Source organism: Lampetra fluviatilis, chromosome 15 (assembly GCF_964198595.1).
Source record: "Lampetra fluviatilis chromosome 15, kcLamFluv1.1, whole genome shotgun sequence".
Classification (NCBI taxonomy): Eukaryota; Metazoa; Chordata; class Hyperoartia; order Petromyzontiformes; family Petromyzontidae; genus Lampetra; species Lampetra fluviatilis.
Window position 1 is genome coordinate 9,921,986 of NC_136289.1, and position 20,843 is coordinate 9,942,828.

Below are 20,843 nucleotides of genomic sequence, written 5' to 3' on the forward strand. Positions count from 1 at the left end.
AAGACAAAGCAAGGCGAGGTGGAAGTGGCTGCGTGCCAGAATAATTATCGGAACGGTGTTTCCGATCTGCTACGGCTGAAATGCAGCAATGGCTATGACATGGTTCGGAAACGTGGATACCGGGTGAAATTCATTCGATGGTGATCTAAAGACAGGAGGCAAACGGTGAAGTTCTTCATGAACCGTCGAAGGTTTTTTGTTGAACGCGCAAGGGGCCGCGCGCTGGTTGTACATGCTTCTGCGTGTTGTTCGAAACTTAGAGGACGGAGCGAAAGCTCACCGTTGGACAAAGGAAAGCGGGGAGAGACGCGCGGCTGGGATTTACACTGCGACAGAGGAAAACGTGGACGAGAGAACACGCGCGGGTCAACCACGTGAACTTTGAGCTACAAGTCGACGTGCTTCGGCAGGACGCGTCGCTCGGAGGGACGAATGCCGATGGGCGAAGTGCAGAACCGATTGACAGCCCATAGCGCCGAGAGGAAGCCCAGCACAGGCAGCCGGCGAGATGAGACGACCCATCTGGCGGGTACTGGGTGACTAGTCGCTACGCGGGACTATGCAGGGTTGGTGGTGGCGACTTGGGGAAGGGGGGGGGGGCAGGGGAAAGGGGCAGAGGAAGGAGGCATTCATCCAGCAGTGGATTGATCATGGCCGATGGCGATGATGATCGCTAACCGCTACAGCCACTGCTCCCCACCCAATCTTTCGCGCGGCCCACTCCGTTGAGCGAGAAGTTACAACGAATGTCACCCACGCGGCGACCGAACATCGCTCATCCATCTCCGGGTCTGCAGAGCAGCAGCAACAACGACACGAGGCCACGCTGCTGGCCTTTCTTCAGGGCCAAACAGCGACACGCCAGCTCATAGGCCCCCGGGGCATGGATTATCCAACCGAACGCAGAGGGAGTCTCCCGGGTGACGTGGGAGAATGTCCACAAAATAGGAAGGGGACGTCACAGCGGTGCGCTCCGCTGCTGCTGCTGACGCGCTTATCTGTCCTTGACCACATCTAGCTACAGCAGCCGTGCCACTAGAAGGAGGGCCTCCACCACCACCCCTTTCCTGTTCGCGTCGTGTGGGGCACTGCTCGTTGCACCGCACGCGCGCTGTCTGTGCCCATGGATTTGGGCAAGGCCGTAGCCATGGAGTCAACATTGGGGGGGACCAAATCTTCCAGGGGGTCTGAGGTCCACCCCCCCCCCCCCCCAGAAAAAAAAATCTAAATTTGAAAACGAATTTCCTGCCTAAAATATCAAAAAATGCACTAACACATGGGATGGACTTTTTTTTCTTACAATAATGTCTAATAGTGTATTGTATTACATTGCTCTGTTTTTTTCTTTTTTACCTCTTCTTGTTTCATTTTATGTAATGGCAGAGATTAGTGATTAATAAAGTACAACCGTAACCACAATCATCTTCACAGCAATCTATTTTATAGCAATATATTGGGGGGGGGACATTTTGAGCATATTTGAATATTGGGGGGGAGGGATGTGTGTCCCCCCCATATATTTTATAATTATGGCCTTGGATTTGGGAGAAGTAAACACCCCTCCCCCCCACAAGCCCACCACGTGCTTCTGCCGCGTTACTTAATCGAGCGCTTGCAGGTTTCACCCGAGCCGTGCCACGGCGCCTCACTTGCCCGCACTCCCCCCGCCCTCCCGCTGTGCGCTATGATAACGGCATGGGCGCTTTGTCATCAGCCGCGGTGGCCGGGATGGGTCCACTGCTCGACGAAGTTCCCGTTGTTGTGCATTGCGTTGGGGCCGAGGCTCAGCTCGTGGATGTGACCGCGGGCAAGTGGAATGCGTGAAGAGAAGCGCTGGGCTTTGGGATAGGCCCGCTTGAGGAACACGTCATTTGGTGATGCTGTGCTATGAAAAAGGGACATTGCATGAAACGTCGCCTATTCTACGTATATGTGTGTTTATGAGTGTGCGGTGGAGGCTCAATGAGGATCGCAATAACCAGGCCCCAAACTGTGCCGGCATTGCAAGATAATCATTGATTTAAAACATTCACAGCCACCCATGATGAACATCGTCAGCCGTGGTCAATCCGCTGCTGGATGAAGGTATTTCCCAACAAAAAACTGTTCGCCATCCCTCGCATTCTCGCGACGGAACAATCCGCCGCTCCGTCTCCACGGGGGACGTGCTTTCTCTGTTGTCTTCCCTCCTCTCTCTGATTATAGATATACATTTTCAAGTGCCCAATTTACCCAATATTATCAGAGCTGCTCTGTAATATTCATGCATCCTACACTCACTTGCTGGGAAACTTTTTCCGTCCAAACGTCCGACACATCCATGCACGCGAAGTAGACGGCTGATGTTGCATTCATCCTCGGCGGGGAGCGGTGGTGCCCTGGCTGGTGAACTTGGCGACGAACCCGTTGACCTGAGTTCGAATCGCAGCCACGGCGAGTATCTTCCCTCCTCTGCAGCCGTTGCTACAGCAGTCTCGTGGATCGACCATCACCGCTTGAAGCCCCGATGCGTCCTGGCCAAGCCCAAGGCCAATGCTGCTTTTGGAGTGTGGGTGTTTGTTTTTGACGGTAGATTTAATTTCATCAACTTCACGGTGTATTGCCAGATAGCCCGTAGGTGTCCACTTTAAGTGAACATATTATCGATCGATTAACAATTACTTTCGAGATACTTTGTAAAAACAATATTTTGCAGTATGTAGCCAGCACCGGCATGCAAACCATCGATCCATCTCCGTGACAGGCGTTCTTTTTGGAGCATTCATTCTTTTGGCTGCCACTCAGTTGTTTGGGTTTGGTATTAGATATTTGTTCATGTTTATTCACTTTTTTCAGGAGGGTGCTGCTACATTGAGATGTTTGGCCAATTCCAGAACCTGGGAAGCTTCCGTCACGTATAGTTTTATTCCACAAACAAGTAAATTCCTGCTTCTTAAACACATATATTCGATACAATAGAAAGGACATTTTTACGCTGCTCTTAACTGTTTTTTGGAAAACTAATTCGATTTTTTTTTCTCCAGGCAAGTAATATTTTCCAAACAAACATTATTGGAATAAAAATCCATACAGCATTTGGTTCAATAACCACAATAATAAACTCAGCAAATGACAAATGTCTGGTGAGTTTAATTTTAATCCTGTGCGGCAGGTGGAATTTTTTGGTGTTTGCGAGTACCGGAAAAGTCAGACAGAGTCATTGCACATATATTCCGAGAGGCGTGCAGGAAGAGGAACTGCTACATTCGTACATTGGCAAACGGCAGCTCGCAACATCTTGGCAGGCTTTGCTTTCCAGCGCCACGCAAAATCAAACGTCCTCTACAAATTGTTGCCGGAGCAATATGAACGCGCATTTTAAAATCTAGATTGAAAACTAATTTCTTTAGAACTGCTTTTTGTGTTTCGTTTGTTGTCTCCCCGCCCCCACCCCACCCCCGCTGCACCTACAATTAGCACGGTTGGCTACGTACGGTGCAAAAGAAGTTCCACATACATACAATGTCAATCATTGCAGGGAGATCTGTAATGAAAAGCCACTCACCATGGGTTTGTCTTTGGTAGTGCACAGCATCGTGACTCCAAAGGGATGGTGGCCGATATATGAGCCTGGCAATGACCCGGCAATCAAGGGAGGGTAACACGCCCAAGATGACTAAGGTGGAGCGATAAGATCAGCGCTTACGTAGGCATGGATTGTGGCATCGCTGGGTCATGGAGGAGGCCTTCATCCAGCAGTGGATAGAGCATTGATGATGGTGATGATGAGCACGCGTTCGATTCTCGGTCTTGCGGAAATTCTGCTGATAGTTGGTCTCTGAACCTTGCTAGGATCTTGCCAAGGTTGACTCGGCCCAAAATGTTTGTGGGGTGCGGAGTGTAAACAATCGCCAGTGATAAGACAATAGTGGCTGGGCGTGGTGCTGGTCAGACAGCAAACCAGATGCTGTACCAGCCTTAACAGGCACTCGCTAACAATACTTTTTGTAATGTATGTGTATGATTGGACTGCTCTACGAACCCGGCGACCCGAGTTCGATTCCCATTCACGATCAACATCAGTGGCGAATATCTCAACTAGTCGTAGGCTTCCCCTAGGTCTATTCAGCCTCAAATGAGTACCTGGTGTGACTTGGACACTCCCCCACTGGAGAGACAAAGGCGGCCGGTCATGGTGCTGGCCATCCACTCGCTCGTGTACCATGCCCGCCTTCATAGGTTCTCGCGAAGACAGCACTTGCTCCAACACTCTGTTAAGGCTATACGGGGGATCTTTGTCTTTGATTGGACGGGTTAACACATCACGTTTCTCGGGCTGTTGAAATCCAGCACCACTCTAGACTAGCACATCTAAGTTCCACTTTTCTTCAGTTATTTTATTATTCGTATGGTTTAAGCGGTACACTCATTGCTTAACGAGTACGTGGTGCAATTTGTTTGCTGGCCCCATTCTCTTTAGCTTAATTATCTGTGCTTGATCTCACATCCATCATGCCACAACATCAAAGCTCAAAGTTTGGCGATCGATCGATTGAACACCGCCGTGTCGAAGACCGGCTTTCATCGGAGCCCCTTGTCACCTCACAGACACCAAACCACCAAATTTGCACCGTCCAAAAAAAATAACTCCATCCAGCAGAGCGAGCGATGAACAAACGTGGCAGTACAGTAATTCGTCAACAAAATAAAAACATACTGCATGAACATCTGAATATCAGTTTTAACAGCCTGTTTTTCTTTGCCTGAATGTTAGACTTAATTAATTATTATTCATAGTTGCGACATGCGCCCAATGGGCTGCGCATGTTGGACTTTGGCCTGGAATGAAATTGTCAGGTGCGTTTAATAGGTCACTCTCTGATAGTGGCCGTGTATTTCCTGTTCGGTTGTTTTTTTCATAATCAACGTTTTTGGGTTAGATCGCGTTATTTATAAATGTGTCGTAACCCTCCACCACCCGACACGGCCAATCAGCAAAAAAGTGTCACGTTGACAAAAGACAAATAGTTCACTGCTTTAGCCCGCCGGTGTGTTGAAGCGTGAAACCACAACATTTACAATTTTTGAGTCGTACGACGTTTCGCTGGTAATTGCATCCAGCATCATCGGGCAATTCGCCAGAATGGTGAGGCTCTGCTCTGGCTCCCGGTCTTAAATAGAGCAGCAGCAGGGTGACGTCATCATTAACTCATCAACTGATCGACGTTTTCATTGAAAAGGTGCCGTGTGTTAGTGGGTGGTTTGCGTGACAATTCTGGGGTCTACTGTTTAAACGTGATAACCCACGTGGACACATTACGTTTTAAATAACCCACGCGAGCTTCGTTGGTACGCGTTACAATCCACGATCAAAAGTTGTTGTTTTGTTATTGGAACCTCTCCATATGGATGGCTACGCAATGAACGTATAATAAATATAATTCTCACCCGTTTCACGCGCTTAATTTGCTAACATTGACGTGCATTTACCTTTGAACCCGGAGTTGACACCAACAGATGCACTACAATGAGATTGTGTGGGTTGCCAAGTGTATCCAGGCATAATAACCCTTCCATTCTTACAGACAATTAATTCCACTACTCTAGAAGAGATTTCGTGTTTGCCAATTCCAATAACAAAGACAAAGACCCCCCCACCCCCACCATAGCCTGAACAGACTTTTGGGACAGGTGCTGTCAGCGAGCACCTATAAAGGCCGGCATGGCACGGGGTGGGAGTTTAAGAGTTGTGACGGTGGCTTGTGGGGGCGACAGGAGAAAATAGGGTGGGGGAATAGGCGTTATAAAATGTGTTGTGGTTCAACTAAAAAAGAGGGATGCATGGTCAACTGATAAATAAAAATAAATATTGCACGTTTGCGTGCAATTATGTAATAAATACTGTACAGGAAATACAACATTGAATAGAGTAACGTGAAAATGGGAAAAAAAAATCTGTTTTAAATGTTTAGTCACCTTGAGGTGCAGACGCTGCCTTGCCTGATCCTAATCGGGCGTTTCACGCGGGAGGCCTCTACTCGTGACATCTCGCTGAGGATCGCTCCGCCGAACAATATTAGTCCGCAGTTCGCTTCGTGAGTACAATCGAACGCTCGCTAAGTCGGATGGCCGAAAGATAACAACACCTTCACGGCGGTTCGTTTGCAAGTGCGGATGTCCGTAAGTCGAACGGTCGTAACTCGGGGGGGGGGGGGGTGGGGGGATGGGGGCTGCCTTTAAATATGAAAGTGTGACGAGTTATTATTGTGACTCGCGTGAGCTGACGGACTTTGACGAGGTCCGCTAAGATTGCACTCGCAGGCGTGGTGATGGCACGCGGTGGTGCGAAGCACTGCGGGAGGGAGGACCCATCCGACGGAGGATTTTTATATTCGATTTAAACAAAAAAAATATTTCTCCTGGAAAATCTCACGAGGTGGAGATATCGCGTTTTGAAAGGGTGTCGATGAATCACCTCTTGCCCGTATGATTTTTTGTCATCGAATGTGTGGCGGGGGACTTAATCCGGGAGTGGATGAACGAAGGGCTCTTACCGCGTTGTTATTATTAATTTGACTACCGCATTCGTATATATTTTTTTTAAACGCTGATGTCAATGATATCAGCTGCGTATCTCACGTCGGCACATTGATGGTGGTTGTTGGGAAAGAGCACCTCAGTGCATGTGACGGGGACTTGACGGTTCGTCGTCCGATCTTTTCGGCGTCGGCGAAAACGAAAGAAGCGCTCCTCTCGCTCGCTGTAGCATTTCTCGTTGCGGCGTCGGACGTTTTCTGGACGTTTGGGTCCGACGGCAACGGGCGAATGCTGCGACGCATCGAACACAAAGTAAACTCTCGGTGGGGGGAGGGGGGGCTCTGTTCTCTGTTTGCTACCCACCGTGGCGCTCCTCAACACGCCTTGATTGTAAAACCAAACCCAAACAAAACAAACACTCAACATATTCTTAGGTTTTTTCGGTAAAGTCACGTAGGTGAAAATTTTAAATTGATACAGCTATCGTGCTGAGACGGTTCCACCTGAAGACGGAAGCTTGTGTTGCCTCCGAAACGTCGTGATTTTTATTTTTATTTTTATTTTATTTTACTTTTATTAATTTAAATTTAAATTTTTCACCTACGTGACTTTACCGAAAAAACCTATGAATATGAATCCTTGCAGTCACGAAAGCTTCAAATCTAGAATTAAACACTCAACACGTTCATTCTTAGCGCTGTGTGTGTGTGGGGGGTGTCCTTAAAATAATGAATATATATACAATCCGGTCTTAGGTTTATTATCAACAATCACGACATTTATGTAATGCTGACATGGATCGATTTAGGAGGCAGAAACTTTATTTACGACGCATCTTCCAGACGCGACTCCGAACGCGTTTTAACGCGAGTCGCGTCTGGTTTCAGACGTTGCTTTGGGACGTGGCGCTTTTGTTATTGTCGAACGTTTTCGTGGACGTTTTGCACCGATTGAACCCTCCCTGTTAAACACGGCCGGTTAAATGAGAGAGAAAAATAAACACTGCGCGGCACGCGATGTGTTTCTTTTTCGCGATGTGTTTCCTACTCTTTCGGTAAAGTCGCGTAGGTATAAAAATAAAATGAAATAAGAAATAATATTTCACGACGTTTCGATCGCAACACAAGCGGTCGTCCTCAGGCGGAAACAATAATCCAGCAGTAGAGCAGTGGACCGCTTGTGTTGCGATCGAAACGTCGTGATGTATTTTTATTTTATTTAATTTTTCTACCTACGTTACTTTACCGAAAGAAACAATGAGTATGGATTACTGCAGTCACGAAAGCTACAAATCAAGATTGTTTAATACTCTTTCTGCTTTCTGTGCCAAAATTGTACGTCGATCCGACTCGTGACGATGGGGTGTCCAGGAACGACACGTCGCGTCGTAAGAATTCGGGGACCCGCCTGTATACGAGGCGACGTTTCGGGCGATGGTCCTACTCCGTTGCACATAGACACGACGTTCCTCGCTTTGCCACAGGCCTGTGCGTGGAAGTGAAGGGCGCGGACACCCTCTGACCTATGCTTTCTCAAGCGATAGCGCAGACGACGAGTGGCGTTAAAGATGTAGGAAGTCCTGTGAACACAGGGGAAACCCACAAGCATCGCACTGTACAGTAAAGGGGAACCCAAGTGTGCATTGCGTGTTTTGGTGTACGCGGGCGTGTGTGCACATGCCATGTGTGCAATGCGTGCGAGTGCGTGGGGGGCGGCGTGGAGCGGTGGCGCAGCGGTTAGCGCAGTGCGCTCCGAGCCCGTGGACTCCGCTTCGATTTCCTGATCACGGCCAACGTCGGTGACGAGCGTCGATCAGAACCGGTCCTGTGCGCGTTGTGTACAATATCAGCAGTGGGCGAGACGAAGGTGGCCGGGCGTGACGCTGGCTGAACCACGACCCTTGTGTGCGCCGTGTCAGCCTTCTGTGGTGCTGGCAAACGGCACTTGCCCCAACAACCTGTTGAGGCTATGTGGGAGATCTTTGTCTTGTTTGCGTGTGTGTGTGTAGTTGTGAATTGCGTTGCGCGCAGGGTTAACCCCGTAGACAAAACTAACAGCGTAAAGAGAAGCTCTGGGCTAGGGGCTAGGCTCAGTAGCTCAGTGGGATCACAGTGATAACGGTGTCAGTCCACCGAGCAAGCATTGCTGAGATCCTGGGTTCACGTTTCCATCCGCCAATGGTCAATGCCCCGCTGCTTGAAGGTCTCTCCCATGCTATCACCAACTCTCATGGTCCTGCAAAATTACAATTCATCTAGCCCAGGGGACTGCTTCGTGACCGTCATTTCTCAAGGATCACCACCGTTCTCGGATTCACCCGCGGTGCATTGCTGCGGCTTTTGAAATGTTGTTTTTTTTTAAACCGAGTTCGAAAGAAATGGCTCTTCTTTGCTATTCTTGGTTTTGCCGACTCCTGATCTAGCCTCTGTGAATGTCATCATCGCTCCATCTCCGAGACGGAGGAACCCACGGGCGTGTTCCCTCCGTTTGCAGCATGTGTGTCATCGTTGTCGACAACATTTCACGTACAACAACAACAAAATGTTGGTTTTCTTTTGACGTTTCAGCTGGCGACACCTCCCAAAGAGCAAAAGGGCGCGGACGTTTTTCGAATGACTGAAATGCGCCCAACCTCCCCGCGCGGAGCGAAGAGACGCGCCATCTAGCGGTGAGGTTAAGCGCGTGGTGTCTCGCGGTCACCTGCAGAAGCAGATCTGCGGTTGTTCATCTCACGGGCTTCGTTTCCTCCAGTGGCGCAACGCGCCGCATACTTCACTTTCCGAAAGACGTGGCCTTCAATGACGTGACCTTCGTGAAAAACTTGACCTTCGATGTCGCTATTTGGTTATTGCCGGTCAAAGAATAGATTAAAGTAGAACCCGCCCCCTCCTCTTAACCACGGTAAATTGGTTCCACAAAACCGGCCGTTAAGTGATTTGGTTGTTAAGCGAGTATAGGGAATGCACGTTAAAGGCTAAATTCGTTCCCACAGCATCAAAAGTTGCTCCTTTTCACCAAAAAACGTACTTTATAACATTGAAACATTGGATATTAAAAATAAAGATACTAACAACATTAAAAACACGTAATATTAAAATAAAGATGGTTGATCAATGCATCAATTCACATTTACTGCACCTACAACAGCCTGTAATTGATAAGGGAATGGTCACTAAGCGAACAAAGTGGGCTCTGTGCAGGCACTATCCTACTATACACTACACTATACACTATACTATTATACACTACACTATACACTACACTACTACACTATACACTACACTATACACTACTATACACTACACTATACACTACTACACTATACACTACACTATACACCACTATACACTACACTTTACACCACTACACTATACACTACATCGGGCTCTATGGAGGCCCGTCGCTAAGCGATTAGTCGTTAACAGGAGTGGTCGTTACGGGGGGTCATATTTAAAAAACACACATTTAGTCTTGCGTTGTTTTATCCAGCGTGTCATTTCACCGGTGCTAGTTGCCCCCGCCGCTAGGCCTATGGAATGATGAGCCTGAACAGAGCTAGCACTCCCCTTCGAGTAAAGACACCCGTCGCTGCCATTATGTTCAGTGCAGCAGATGTCTTCGCTGCGTGAATTCGCTTCCACGGTGGCCTAAACCTACAACGCCTGAGCATTAGTTTGGGTCAGTCTCTATGAAAAGAAGAGTAAGTTGCATGATGGCATGGGGTGTCGTCATCGTCATCATCGTCATCATCATCACCAGCCATGATCTCTCCACTGCTGGATGAAGTCCACCCCTAGCTTTATCAACGTAACATCTGTCGCGTTCTCTCACATCAGGGTCCTGACCGCCCGGCCCTCACCCTCTTCGTCTACCCCGCCCCACGTTCCGCGCCCCCCCCCACCAATCCCTCCCCCCGTCCCACCGGCCATGGCGTGCGACTCCGAGGAGGACGACGGCGTCGTCGCGTGGCTGCGCATGATGCGTCTGGACCAGTACGAGGCGACCTTCACCTCGCGCGGCTACACGACGCTGCGCGACTGCAGGGGCCTCTCCAAGGAGTTCCTCGCCGACATGGGCATCTCCCTGCCGGGCCACCGCAGCCGCATCCTGATGCAGCTCAAGCGGACGTTCTCGCACGACGCCCAAGGGGTTGGTGACGGCGGCGGCGGTGGCGGCGGCGGCGGCGGCGGAGTTTTCTCCGAGCCGACGACGCCAGGTGGTGGCGGCGACCACCCTCCCGAGCAGAACGTAGACGCCGACGCGGCGGTCTCCGCGAGGAGCGCCGACCCGTCGCGGACGCCAGAGTACGAGAACCTGAAGCTGCCGCTGCCGCCGCCGCTGCCGGCGAAGGAGAGGGGGAGGAAGGCGGCCGCTTGCTCCGACTCGCCGCCCGCGGTGGGCCCCGAGGGCCTGCCCGGGTGCGGCGGGGCCGCCGAGGGGTCCGTGCGGCCGGCGGAGAGGCTGGAGCAGAAGGCGGTGTGGACAGGTGGGTGCCGCGCATGCCGCACGGTTTGAATTCCGCGATTTTGTGTTTTACAGTTTGCCGGCAAGAGGTGGATTGAGAAGCTTCCGTGGTGGCAAGATGTTAACTACTTCGCTTGGTATACAGGAGGTCGTGGGTTTGATTCAGACCCTGATGCATGTATATTTGGAGTTTGCGTGTCTCTCTCTCCCCGTGGTCACATTGATTTTTCTCCGGGGCCTCCGATTTTTCCCCTCCACATTTAGAATCAACATGTATCTTAGAGGATTTGATTGGTATACATTTCAACGTAAGTTATTTCATTTGTGGCCAGGTCACTTCTGAGTTTTACCTGCTGAAATTATTATAGTTTAGTTTAGTTTCCCAAATGAATGGAGTGGGTGGAGGGACAGTACAATCCAGGAATGTCAAGGTTATTAAATAGGGCCCATCATGAAGAATAATTAAAAACAAACGTTCAACATGCCTTCCCTGGTGTGCTGTCTCTTAATAACGTGGCAATTTTCTGGGTCTCCAAGGGCAGAGCGAGCCTCAGTTCCATTGGAAGCCGCCACTGGTCACTAGAGTTGGACTATAACTTGACTCGCAGGCACGGCCATAGTGAGAGGTAATACTGGACGTAGTGTGCGGGATGCAGTTGACTCGGACGGACGCGGATGAAATCAATCGCCGCTTCTGCCAAGGCACGGGTGATGAACCGCGATCATTATGGGGTCAAATTCGTCGTAATGGTCACTTGTGATGAATACCATGACAGTGTTTCTTCTTTTTGTACAGTTGCTGAAAATGCATAAGCGCTTTCTGTAAATGATGAATTTTTTAAGTATTCTGTTCTATTTTTGCGTACGGCAGCAACGTGTTCAGGTGCTACCTGCCAATTGTCGAGTTCTCCTACGAGAGGGCTTCAGCAGAGAGTTTGCCATTCCCCCTCCGTTGAAGGAGCACAGACAACAGTGGTTTACTATACGGTCCAGTGACGTGCGGTGAGGTCAATGGCTGGGGAGGCACTGACTAGTGTCAGAGCCAGATTCACACACTATGAGGAGGGCGTGGCCTCACTGAGGGGGGAGTGGTCTCACTGAGGAGGAGTGTCCTCACTGAGGGGGTGTGTCCCCACTGAGAGGGCGTGTCCTCACTGAGGGGGCGTGTCCTCACTGAGGAGGCGTGTCCCCACTGAGGGGGCGTGTCCTCACCGAGGGGGTGTGTCCTCACTGAGGGGGCGTGTCCCCACTGAGGGGGCGTGTCCTCACTGAGGGGGCGTGTCCCATTGAGGGGGCGTGTCCTCACTGAGGGGGGGGCGTGTTAGAAACGTCCCCCTCAGTGAGGCAGATGTGATAGCTGCCTCCCCTGGTGCTTTTTCATTGCAGTTTCATGACGAGACCAGCGAGCCTAAATATATTTATACACATACGTGAAATAAGTTACCTGGAGTATGGAAGGCGAGGATATGAAATGAAGGGGTCTACAAACATTACATTGGTGACACACAGAGATAGTAACAGGCACGCGCTTATTGCGCGCTCCATGCAGTTACTGAGGGGTTGCGCAATCAGAGGGGAGGCTGAGCTCGTTGCTGCCTCACCTCTCGTCTCTTCCTGTATTTGCAGTGGAGCTCCGCAAATGTGGCGATTTTGACTATAAAAATTATTGGAATTATACAGAAATGACATTTATAACACAGATCAGTGGAGAAATCTTAATATTTATTTGATTTGAGTATTCTTTTTTTTTACTTTTCGTATAACAGCTATTTTCATTGGAGTATGACGGGTGAGGCTCTACCTCCCCTGCCTCCCCTGACCGCACGTCCCTGATACGGTCCATAGATTGGGTTGCGTGGTCACAATCACACTGCTGTGGCTTAACTTTAATGTATCTCTATGTATCTCTACGAGTCTCTATGTATAAGTCTTCATGAGTTGATTATTTTGTCGAAAGTTTGGATTGCATGGCCATAATCACACTGCTGTGGCTTGACTTTAAAAGTCAACTCATCATCATAATAATATTACACAGCCCTTTGCCCATCTGCTGCCACAGATGCAAAGGCTTCCACACACCATGTCGGTCATGGGGGTTGTTTGACGGTATTTCCCCACCACGCTGGTCAGTGTGGGTTGGTGGGACGCGGTGGGGCCCAAGAACAACTACAGATATGGCTCGAGAATCATGATAGCCTTGGCCAGGCATTGAACTTAGATCACCGTGTTCGTGGCACCACCGCTGCTCCGCCCTTTTCTGTTTTTAGATGATGTTGATAAAAGTATCTATGGGAGGTTTTTTTTTTTGCCAGAATCAAAGTATGAAAAATAAGAATCGGTGTTTCCCTTTCAGCCAATAAAACATTTTTAAGATGTTCAAACACCAAATGGATACCTTTGGCAAGGAATGAAGCTTGCAATAAGCACACGTACTTGTATTTACCATAAGTCTGTGTGCATGAACAACACGTACTTGTGGTGAATGCAGACGTAGTTCCTTGCAAAAGGTTTCTATTTCGCGTTTGAACATCTTAACACCTATTTTCTATTTTCGAAAGTGTAAAAAAAAAACATACTGTTATTCTTCGTACATTGATGAAAGTGCGTGTGCTTTTAGTTGCAAGGACGGCATTGCAGTTATTCGGAAAACGCTGGTAGTGGAGTTTTTTTTTTGCTCCATGCAAAAAGGCCGAGTGCTTTGTACGCACTTTTTGCGTGCCGTTTGCGTAACGCGTGTTTCTTTTTCCTTCGGCCTGCACTTTTTTTTCTCTCGTGATGGGCTTTTCCCCCCTAAGTCACGTACAGATTTGATGTTCCCTATTACGTAGAATGTGCCATCTTTTTTTTGGGTTCCAGTAAAAAAAAAGGCGCAGTGGTATGGAGATGATGAAACAAATGAATTATTGTTGAATGGCTTCACGGTCCCAACATGGTAAATGAAATATTTAAGTTCAGAAATACTTTGAAAAAAATAAATGGGAAAGTTGTAATAGAATAATACATTGCACTCTCATGCCTTCGTGGGTTGAACCAGCGCTGGATGAGCAAAATATAATAGTACCAATGTATTTGTATGGCTAATAAGAGTAAATTATTTCATTAACCCCACTAATTTCAAGTTGTCAATCACATAATAAACCGTAATTAGCCACATAGAGTTATTGAAACCTCCGAAAGTTTTGCCACCTCAAGGTGGCACCGACAATTGAATGCCTGGTCTGGGCTCATGGGCAAAGTGTTGCAAAGCTTTCAGTCAATAAGGGGCTGCGCTCGCAGTGGTGGACGAGCACGAATTCAACAACAAAAGACACCAAATCCATCGTGCTCTAAAAGACAACATGACCAACAAACGCAGCGGGCACCGGGCCGGTTCAGACATCCCCCCTCGCCGCTGACATCTAACCGACTGACGTTCACGAGTCCGTTGTCTCTCCCCACGGCAGACTCTGCGAGCCCCGACACGCCCTCCAAGCTACTTCCATGCCCGCGCAGGGTGCACAGGGGCCTGCCGCGATTCAAGATCCCCATGTGGTCGCCGGACGAAGCCGACCCCCAGCTGCCCTCCGCGGATCCGCACCCCGGCGAGCCCTGGCCTGACGCCGAGGAGGAGAAGGACGAGGAGGAAGCGGACCACCCATTGGAAATGATGGACAACGACATTTACGAGGAGTTTCAGAAGCCCGAGGAGACGCCTGCCCAGGAGACGATCAGCCCCATCCGGCACAGCAAGGGGACTCTGTCCAAGAGCAACGCCCTGCAGAGCCGGCCGCTGCCCATCCCTTGGCAGAAAATCATCAGGAGGTGCGGTCCGCGCGGCGCATGCCTCTCCTACACCGGCACTCCCACCACCGCCGCCGGGCGGGCCCAACGGCCTGAGAATTGATCCCGGGTCATTTTGCTAGGGCTCACATCCTGTTGGCCACACACTCTGCCGAGCGACGCCAGCCGCTTGGCCTCAGGCAATCCTCTTGCCCGGTTCTTGCTGCATGCACGCGTCTGTATGTTGAGCTTCCTTCGCGCCGTACGTAGCCGACCGTGCTCATCGGGGGTGCGAGGGAAGGACAACAGACTAAACGCGAAAAGTTCAGCTCGGGGCTTGCGAGCGTCGTCCTTGGCGTTGTAGCTGGGGGCGACTGCCTCCAACTGCTGAGTCTCATCATTCACGAGCTTCCTCCGTAGAGGCCGGTCTTGACACCACTGGTGCCAAGCATCAGCAAATCCACACAGTTCTAGTTCCCTCTTTACCACATTGGCCATCCTCCTGTATAGTCCACGCCATGCCGACTTAAAACCCCCTCTGTTCAGCCAAACAGAAACTGCTTGCATATGCGGTGGATGGGCACGTGGGCACATGACCCAGCCAAATGTATCATCGCCTGCTGGAGGAGCTCCACTGATGGAGCTGTGTGTCCAGGCGTTTTAAGGATCTGTGAGTGTCTCGCACAATCCAGCCTGCTTAAACCCAGCATGGATTGTCTGCAAGGTTGCACACACACACACACATGGAAGGAGACAAATATTCCTCGTAGCAAGTGCTCTAAGCAAACGGATTAACAGTAAATTGCTGCACTGCCATCTGGCCATCTCGCAGTCCAAGCCTCCACCCCTGGTGTTTACCCATCCAAATATTAACCAGGCTCAAACGTTGCTTAGCTTCTGAAATATGATCAGATCTCAGGCATTTAGGGTGCACTTGGTTTAAGGAAAATTTGTTGAACTTAATGGAGAAATATTCTTGGTTCTTTCGGTAAAGCCACGTAGAAGGGAAATAATAAAATAATATTAATATATTGCAGTCGAAACGTCGTGAGAATTTTTATTGTTTTATATTAATATCATTTTTTCATTTCCCTTCTACGTGACTTTACCGAAAGAACCAAGAATATGAATCCCTGCAGTCACGAAAGCTTTAAATCAAGATTTAATTGAGAAATGTTAACATTTTTGGCCAGTTATTTAAAAGCAGTTATATTTTCACACGTTAATTTAACGTAAACATCGGTACTCAGAGGCACTCCCCCTCCAAGTACTAAGCCAGGCTCGACTTTCCTTAGCTTCGGAGATCTGACAATATCCGCCGCATTCAGGGCAGATTTAGTCGTGGGCAATTGCGGACCGTCGCCACTGCCACCGCATTCCCCGATTGGGAGCAGATTCCTGGGGAGCCCGACGGCAATGTGGCCGACGATCCCCGCACGTGGCGTGGGTGCAGTTGCCACGTGGCCTCAAAGCTCACTGAGCCTTGCACAAGCGCCGTGGTGGTTGGCTGGTTGGGTTGGGGTTGGTTGGTTTGGTTGGTTTAGTTGGTTTGGTTGGTTGAGTTAGCTTTTCATTTAACTCACTCCGTCTGTTGTCGTATCCTTACAAAATCTTGTAACTAAATTTTTACCCACTTCCCAATGTGCCATCGACTGCAAACTTGGTATACTTATGTCATACTGATGACAAGACTACATTCTATCATAAAAAAAAAATTAATATATGTTTTTTTTACATTTTACACGCTTTTATTTAACTCACTCTCTCTGTTGTCGTATCCTCAAATCTTGTAACTCTATTTCAACCGTCTTCCCAATGTCTTATCGACTGCAAACTTGGTATACTTATGTCATACTGATGACAAGACTATATTCTATCATAAAAAAAATAAGAATAGAGATTTTTAAACATTTTACACGCTTTTATTTAACTCACTCTGTCTGTTGTCGTATCCTCAAATCTTGTAACTCTATTTCAACCGTCTTCCCAATGTCGTATCGACTGCAAACTTCGTATAGGTGTGTCATACTGATGACAATACTATATTCTATCATTAAAATAAAATAAATTTTAACAATCTTTTTACGGGCCTAATTGTCCACGCTCAACTCACGTTGGCTGTAAATCGCCACGGTTCCTTACGTTATGGCAAGCTGCGGGGCCACTTCCTGGAGTCGTGGAGTTCTGCCATTACGAGTACGGTACATTTCATTAAAGCGTGGTTTTTAAAAAAGTATATTTAAATATTTTATTTGTTGGATGCCCACCACAGGCAATCAGGCATGGTGAGCGACCGCGTGTACGAGGACATACCGGACATCCCAGCTCCACGCGGGGAGCTCTCCTGTAAGTGGCTGCCACCCAGTCGTATTGTGTCGGTATTGTTTGACGTTGTTGTTGTTCTTGGTGTTTCACCAATCTTCTCCACATTCACCAATCGGCTCTGTTAATACAAATCCAGGCGGTCTCCGGCTTACGACGGTCCAATTTACAATAATCCACGTTCACGACGTTTATGCAACGCCACCATGGATCGATTTACGACGCAAAAAACACGATTTACGACGCATCTTGCGACACGACTACGAACGCACTTGGATGGTCGGCCCGGATTCCGACGTGACTTGGCGTGGAAATTTGTCATTCTGGAGCGTTTTGTGGAGTTTTACCTTCAAAACCTTCTCAGATATGGGCGATAACAGGGGGGGAAAAAAACTCATCGGAAAGTGAAGTGTTGCACACTCGAATTGAAGGACGTGGGCAGGTGCTCCAAATCGAGGGCAAACACATTTATTGTGGTCAATCTGTAAGATGCAACAGCACGTGTGTCACACACAGCAATCATCAACCGAGTCGCCATTAACCACGTGTACTGGTGTACAAGTCCGGCTAATCAATAACAGTTTCTCTTAAACCCAATTCTACGACTGACAAACCATCTTTGTCTTTGACAGTAACTTTTACACTTCACTATTCGAATATTACTTTAATCCTAAGCTGTATGTCTATCTATACCATCCACTTATATCGGTATCTTACACCCATTACTTGTACTGTATGTATGTGTACAGTATACGTACTGTGCTTGTCACCATTGTACAACTTACTAGTGTACATGTGTTCTATTCTCAATAGCATTGCAAGTAGTCATACTGTGGGTGCATGGGCATCGTTATAGAATAAACACTATTAGGGTTAGAGAATTGCAAGTATAAACTGCAGTACATCATCCTTTACAGTGCATACCAGAGGTGGGACAGAGTCATTGTTATGCAAGTCACAAGTAAGTCTCAAGTCTTTGCTCTCGAGTCCTGAGTCAAGTCGAGTCAAAGATGAGGCAAGTCCAAGTCGAGTCTGAAGTCATCAAAATCATGACTCGAGTCTGACTCGAGTCCAAGTCGCATGACTCGAGTCCACACCTCTGGTGCATACAGTGCTCAAACCCCTCCTATTGAACATATCACAAACTAACAATTCAAAGCCAAGCTTGAAGTTTAGAACAAGTCTAGAACATTTTTATAATCAAAAACAACCTTTGGGTCCACCAATGGAACCTCATTTGCCAGTAGCAAAATATGATAGTTGTTTTTTTACCCTTTTATCTGGCAACAAAGCTGGCACCTTTTTTACAAGGAGTCATGTTTGCATTGACCACAATACCTGCAGTCGGAATGCAAACAAAAAACACAACTCTGATAATGTATGCACTGTCCTTGAAATTGATTGGTCCACACCCGAGACAGATTTTCTTAGAGCCTAGTCTCACATGGTGTTGGACCAGATGACGCCAAAAGGCTCAAGGAGGTTCCAATGGGGCACCAGTACATTCTAGATTTGAAGCTTTCGTGACTGCAATGATTCATATTCTTAGGTTTTTTCGGTAAAGTCACGTAGGTAAAAAATTTAAATTAATAAAAGTAAAATAAAATAAAAATAAAAAATCACGAGGTTTCGGAGGCAACACAAGCTTATTGTTTTTTTACTTTTATTAATTTAAATTTAAATTTTTTACCTACGTGACTTTACCGAAAAAACCTAAGAATATGCACCAGTAAGTTGTTCACCTGTCTTGAACATGGGGAAATGCTCACAAAATGCTGTGGTATTGGACATGCTGATTGTAACGCATGGCAATACACAATGGCGTTCTTGGAAAATGTTGTGAAATCACGGGAACATGCCTGTGATCATGTCGCCCAATCTTGACACACCTCAGAAGCTCATTCGGGTTTGAGCCTAGTTAGTGCTTGGATGGGGCGACCGCCGTGCATTAAACAGGCACTGGAGCATGCTGCGTGGCTGCGATTTTAGCAGGGGGCAACGGAGAGGTCATGTGACGGGATCTCTGTTGTAGTTCTGCGATGTTCGCTTGCATGGCTCGTTCTCTAACGCGAAGGGCCGAATAAAAATGGATGCTCTGCCTCGTGACTCCGCGCCAATAGAACAATCGTAATCGTCGATCTCGGCATCACACGGTACATTTAGCAATTATCAGGCACGTAAAGTGTGCGACGACTTAATTGCCATTTGTACAGAGAAGGTTGGTGAGGTCGGGAAAGGTTTTGGCCGTGGCGGTGGGTTGCAATGGTCAATGTTTGGGGAAACCCTCTCTTATCGTTTCCATGAAGGTCCGCGGCTTTAATGAGAACCCTTCGCTTCCAGGAAAAATAAACGGGCCACATGAAACGAAAAGGCATTGTGCTGTGATGTGTAAAAGTTGCAGCCTTGCAATTTTCTAACTCACGCCACTGCTAGCGGAAGGGGCCTCCATTAGTTGGAAGCTCGGGAGGGTATTTCACCCTCCTCTTCCACGTTGGCCGGTACATCATGAAAGAGGCGGGAAGGACCCACACTTCATCCCCACCCACCGAACAGCAGCACCTGCCGATCGTCTTAACTGCGGTGGACAGAGGCAGAGAGTGTTAAACAAACTAACAAACAAACAAAAATCGATCTATTGTTTCAACCGCCACACCGTGAAATAAAATCAGCCCGGTAGGCCCTCTGGATCGGAAGTCACAACCGCTGTGGCAGCAGATCCCGGCAGTCGTGCGTAAACGACGCGGTTAAACGCGGTGCGGTGGCACCGAGAGCGAGGATGACCGGACGATCGCGATTTTTTCTGCACGACCCGCCTGGCCCTTTCACCCTTGCCGATCGTTGCGCGCTCGGGGGAGAGATAACTGGGGGGGGGTCGGGGTGCGGCAGCGGCGGCGTCACGGGGGCCGCCGAGGTTAATCCGCGCATCACGCGCCACCGTTTTTTCCCCGTGCGGGGGGGGGCGCTCAGGAAGCGGTGTGTACCTTGGGTGTAGAGGAAGTCGTGGGCCGTGCTTCCTTGTTTTTGCATGAACTATGCTATTTCTTCAGTCTCTAAAGGCAAACAACGGAGCGGGGTGCGTGTGGGGGGTGTGGGGTTGGGGGTAAAAGAATTCAACGGCGGCAATGCTCCGCGACGTGCCGTTCGCGGCCGGTGTTGTGTAATTTTCTCCGCCGTCGTCACTGCTGCTGTTTGCGTTCGCGCAGCGCGAAGGATGGAGGACGATGGCAACACGTACGAAGAAGTGGAGTACGTGGAGAAGCGGCCCGCGAAGGTACGTGAACGGGAACGCAGACGCGGCGGGTACGTTCGTGCGGTGATGATGCTGCTGCTGCTGCTGCCGCCGCTGCATTGGCAACGCGTGCACAGGAGCCAACGACGCGAAGCTGAGCACGTGATGTCAATAGCACTGCGTGGGCTACGAAAGGTAAAAAAATATATATAGCAGGTGATGTATTGGGCAATGGCCTTTCTTCACGGCACATATTTGTGACGCACGTGAATTCCGCCGTGAACAAGAGGCAATTGCCCCAAAAAACGTTGCCTTGTAGTACTTTTTTCCCCTTTGAAGACCACGGTGTTATTGACGAATGTGTTGAGTTTTATGGTAACAATAAAATCACTTTGAATGTACGGGGCGTCCAGGTGCCCACAGAGCTCGTCAGGGTAATGTACAAGTCAAGGGTATTAAAATAAATTGCACTTTCAGAAATGAAATACAGGGCGACCGTGAGCTGGGCAGATTTAGCAGTGGGGGGAATGACGCACACCTTGTACACAAACGA

The 20,843-nt window shown here is 48.7% G+C and overlaps 1 protein-coding gene across 5 annotated transcripts in view; it reads left to right on the forward strand.

Annotated features, from left to right (window-relative positions):
- Positions 1-20,843, forward strand: part of LOC144936200 (arf-GAP with Rho-GAP domain, ANK repeat and PH domain-containing protein 1-like) — a 74,524-nt gene that overhangs the window by 9,794 nt on the left and 43,887 nt on the right. For 3 of the 5 annotated variants that reach the window (XM_078863176.1, XM_078863177.1, XM_078863180.1), the window contains exons 1-4: positions 9,966-11,002; positions 14,424-14,781; positions 17,012-17,085; positions 20,265-20,332. In XM_078863176.1, the coding sequence (XP_078719302.1) occupies positions 10,297-11,002; positions 14,424-14,781; positions 17,012-17,085; positions 20,265-20,332 (1,206 nt within the window). In that variant the 5' untranslated portion in view covers positions 9,966-10,296. Of the gene's footprint in view, positions 1-9,083; positions 9,190-9,965; positions 11,003-14,423; positions 14,782-17,011; positions 17,086-20,264; positions 20,333-20,843 lie in introns of those variants that run through there. The other 2 variants (XM_078863179.1, XM_078863178.1) reach the window with 2 other exon arrangements.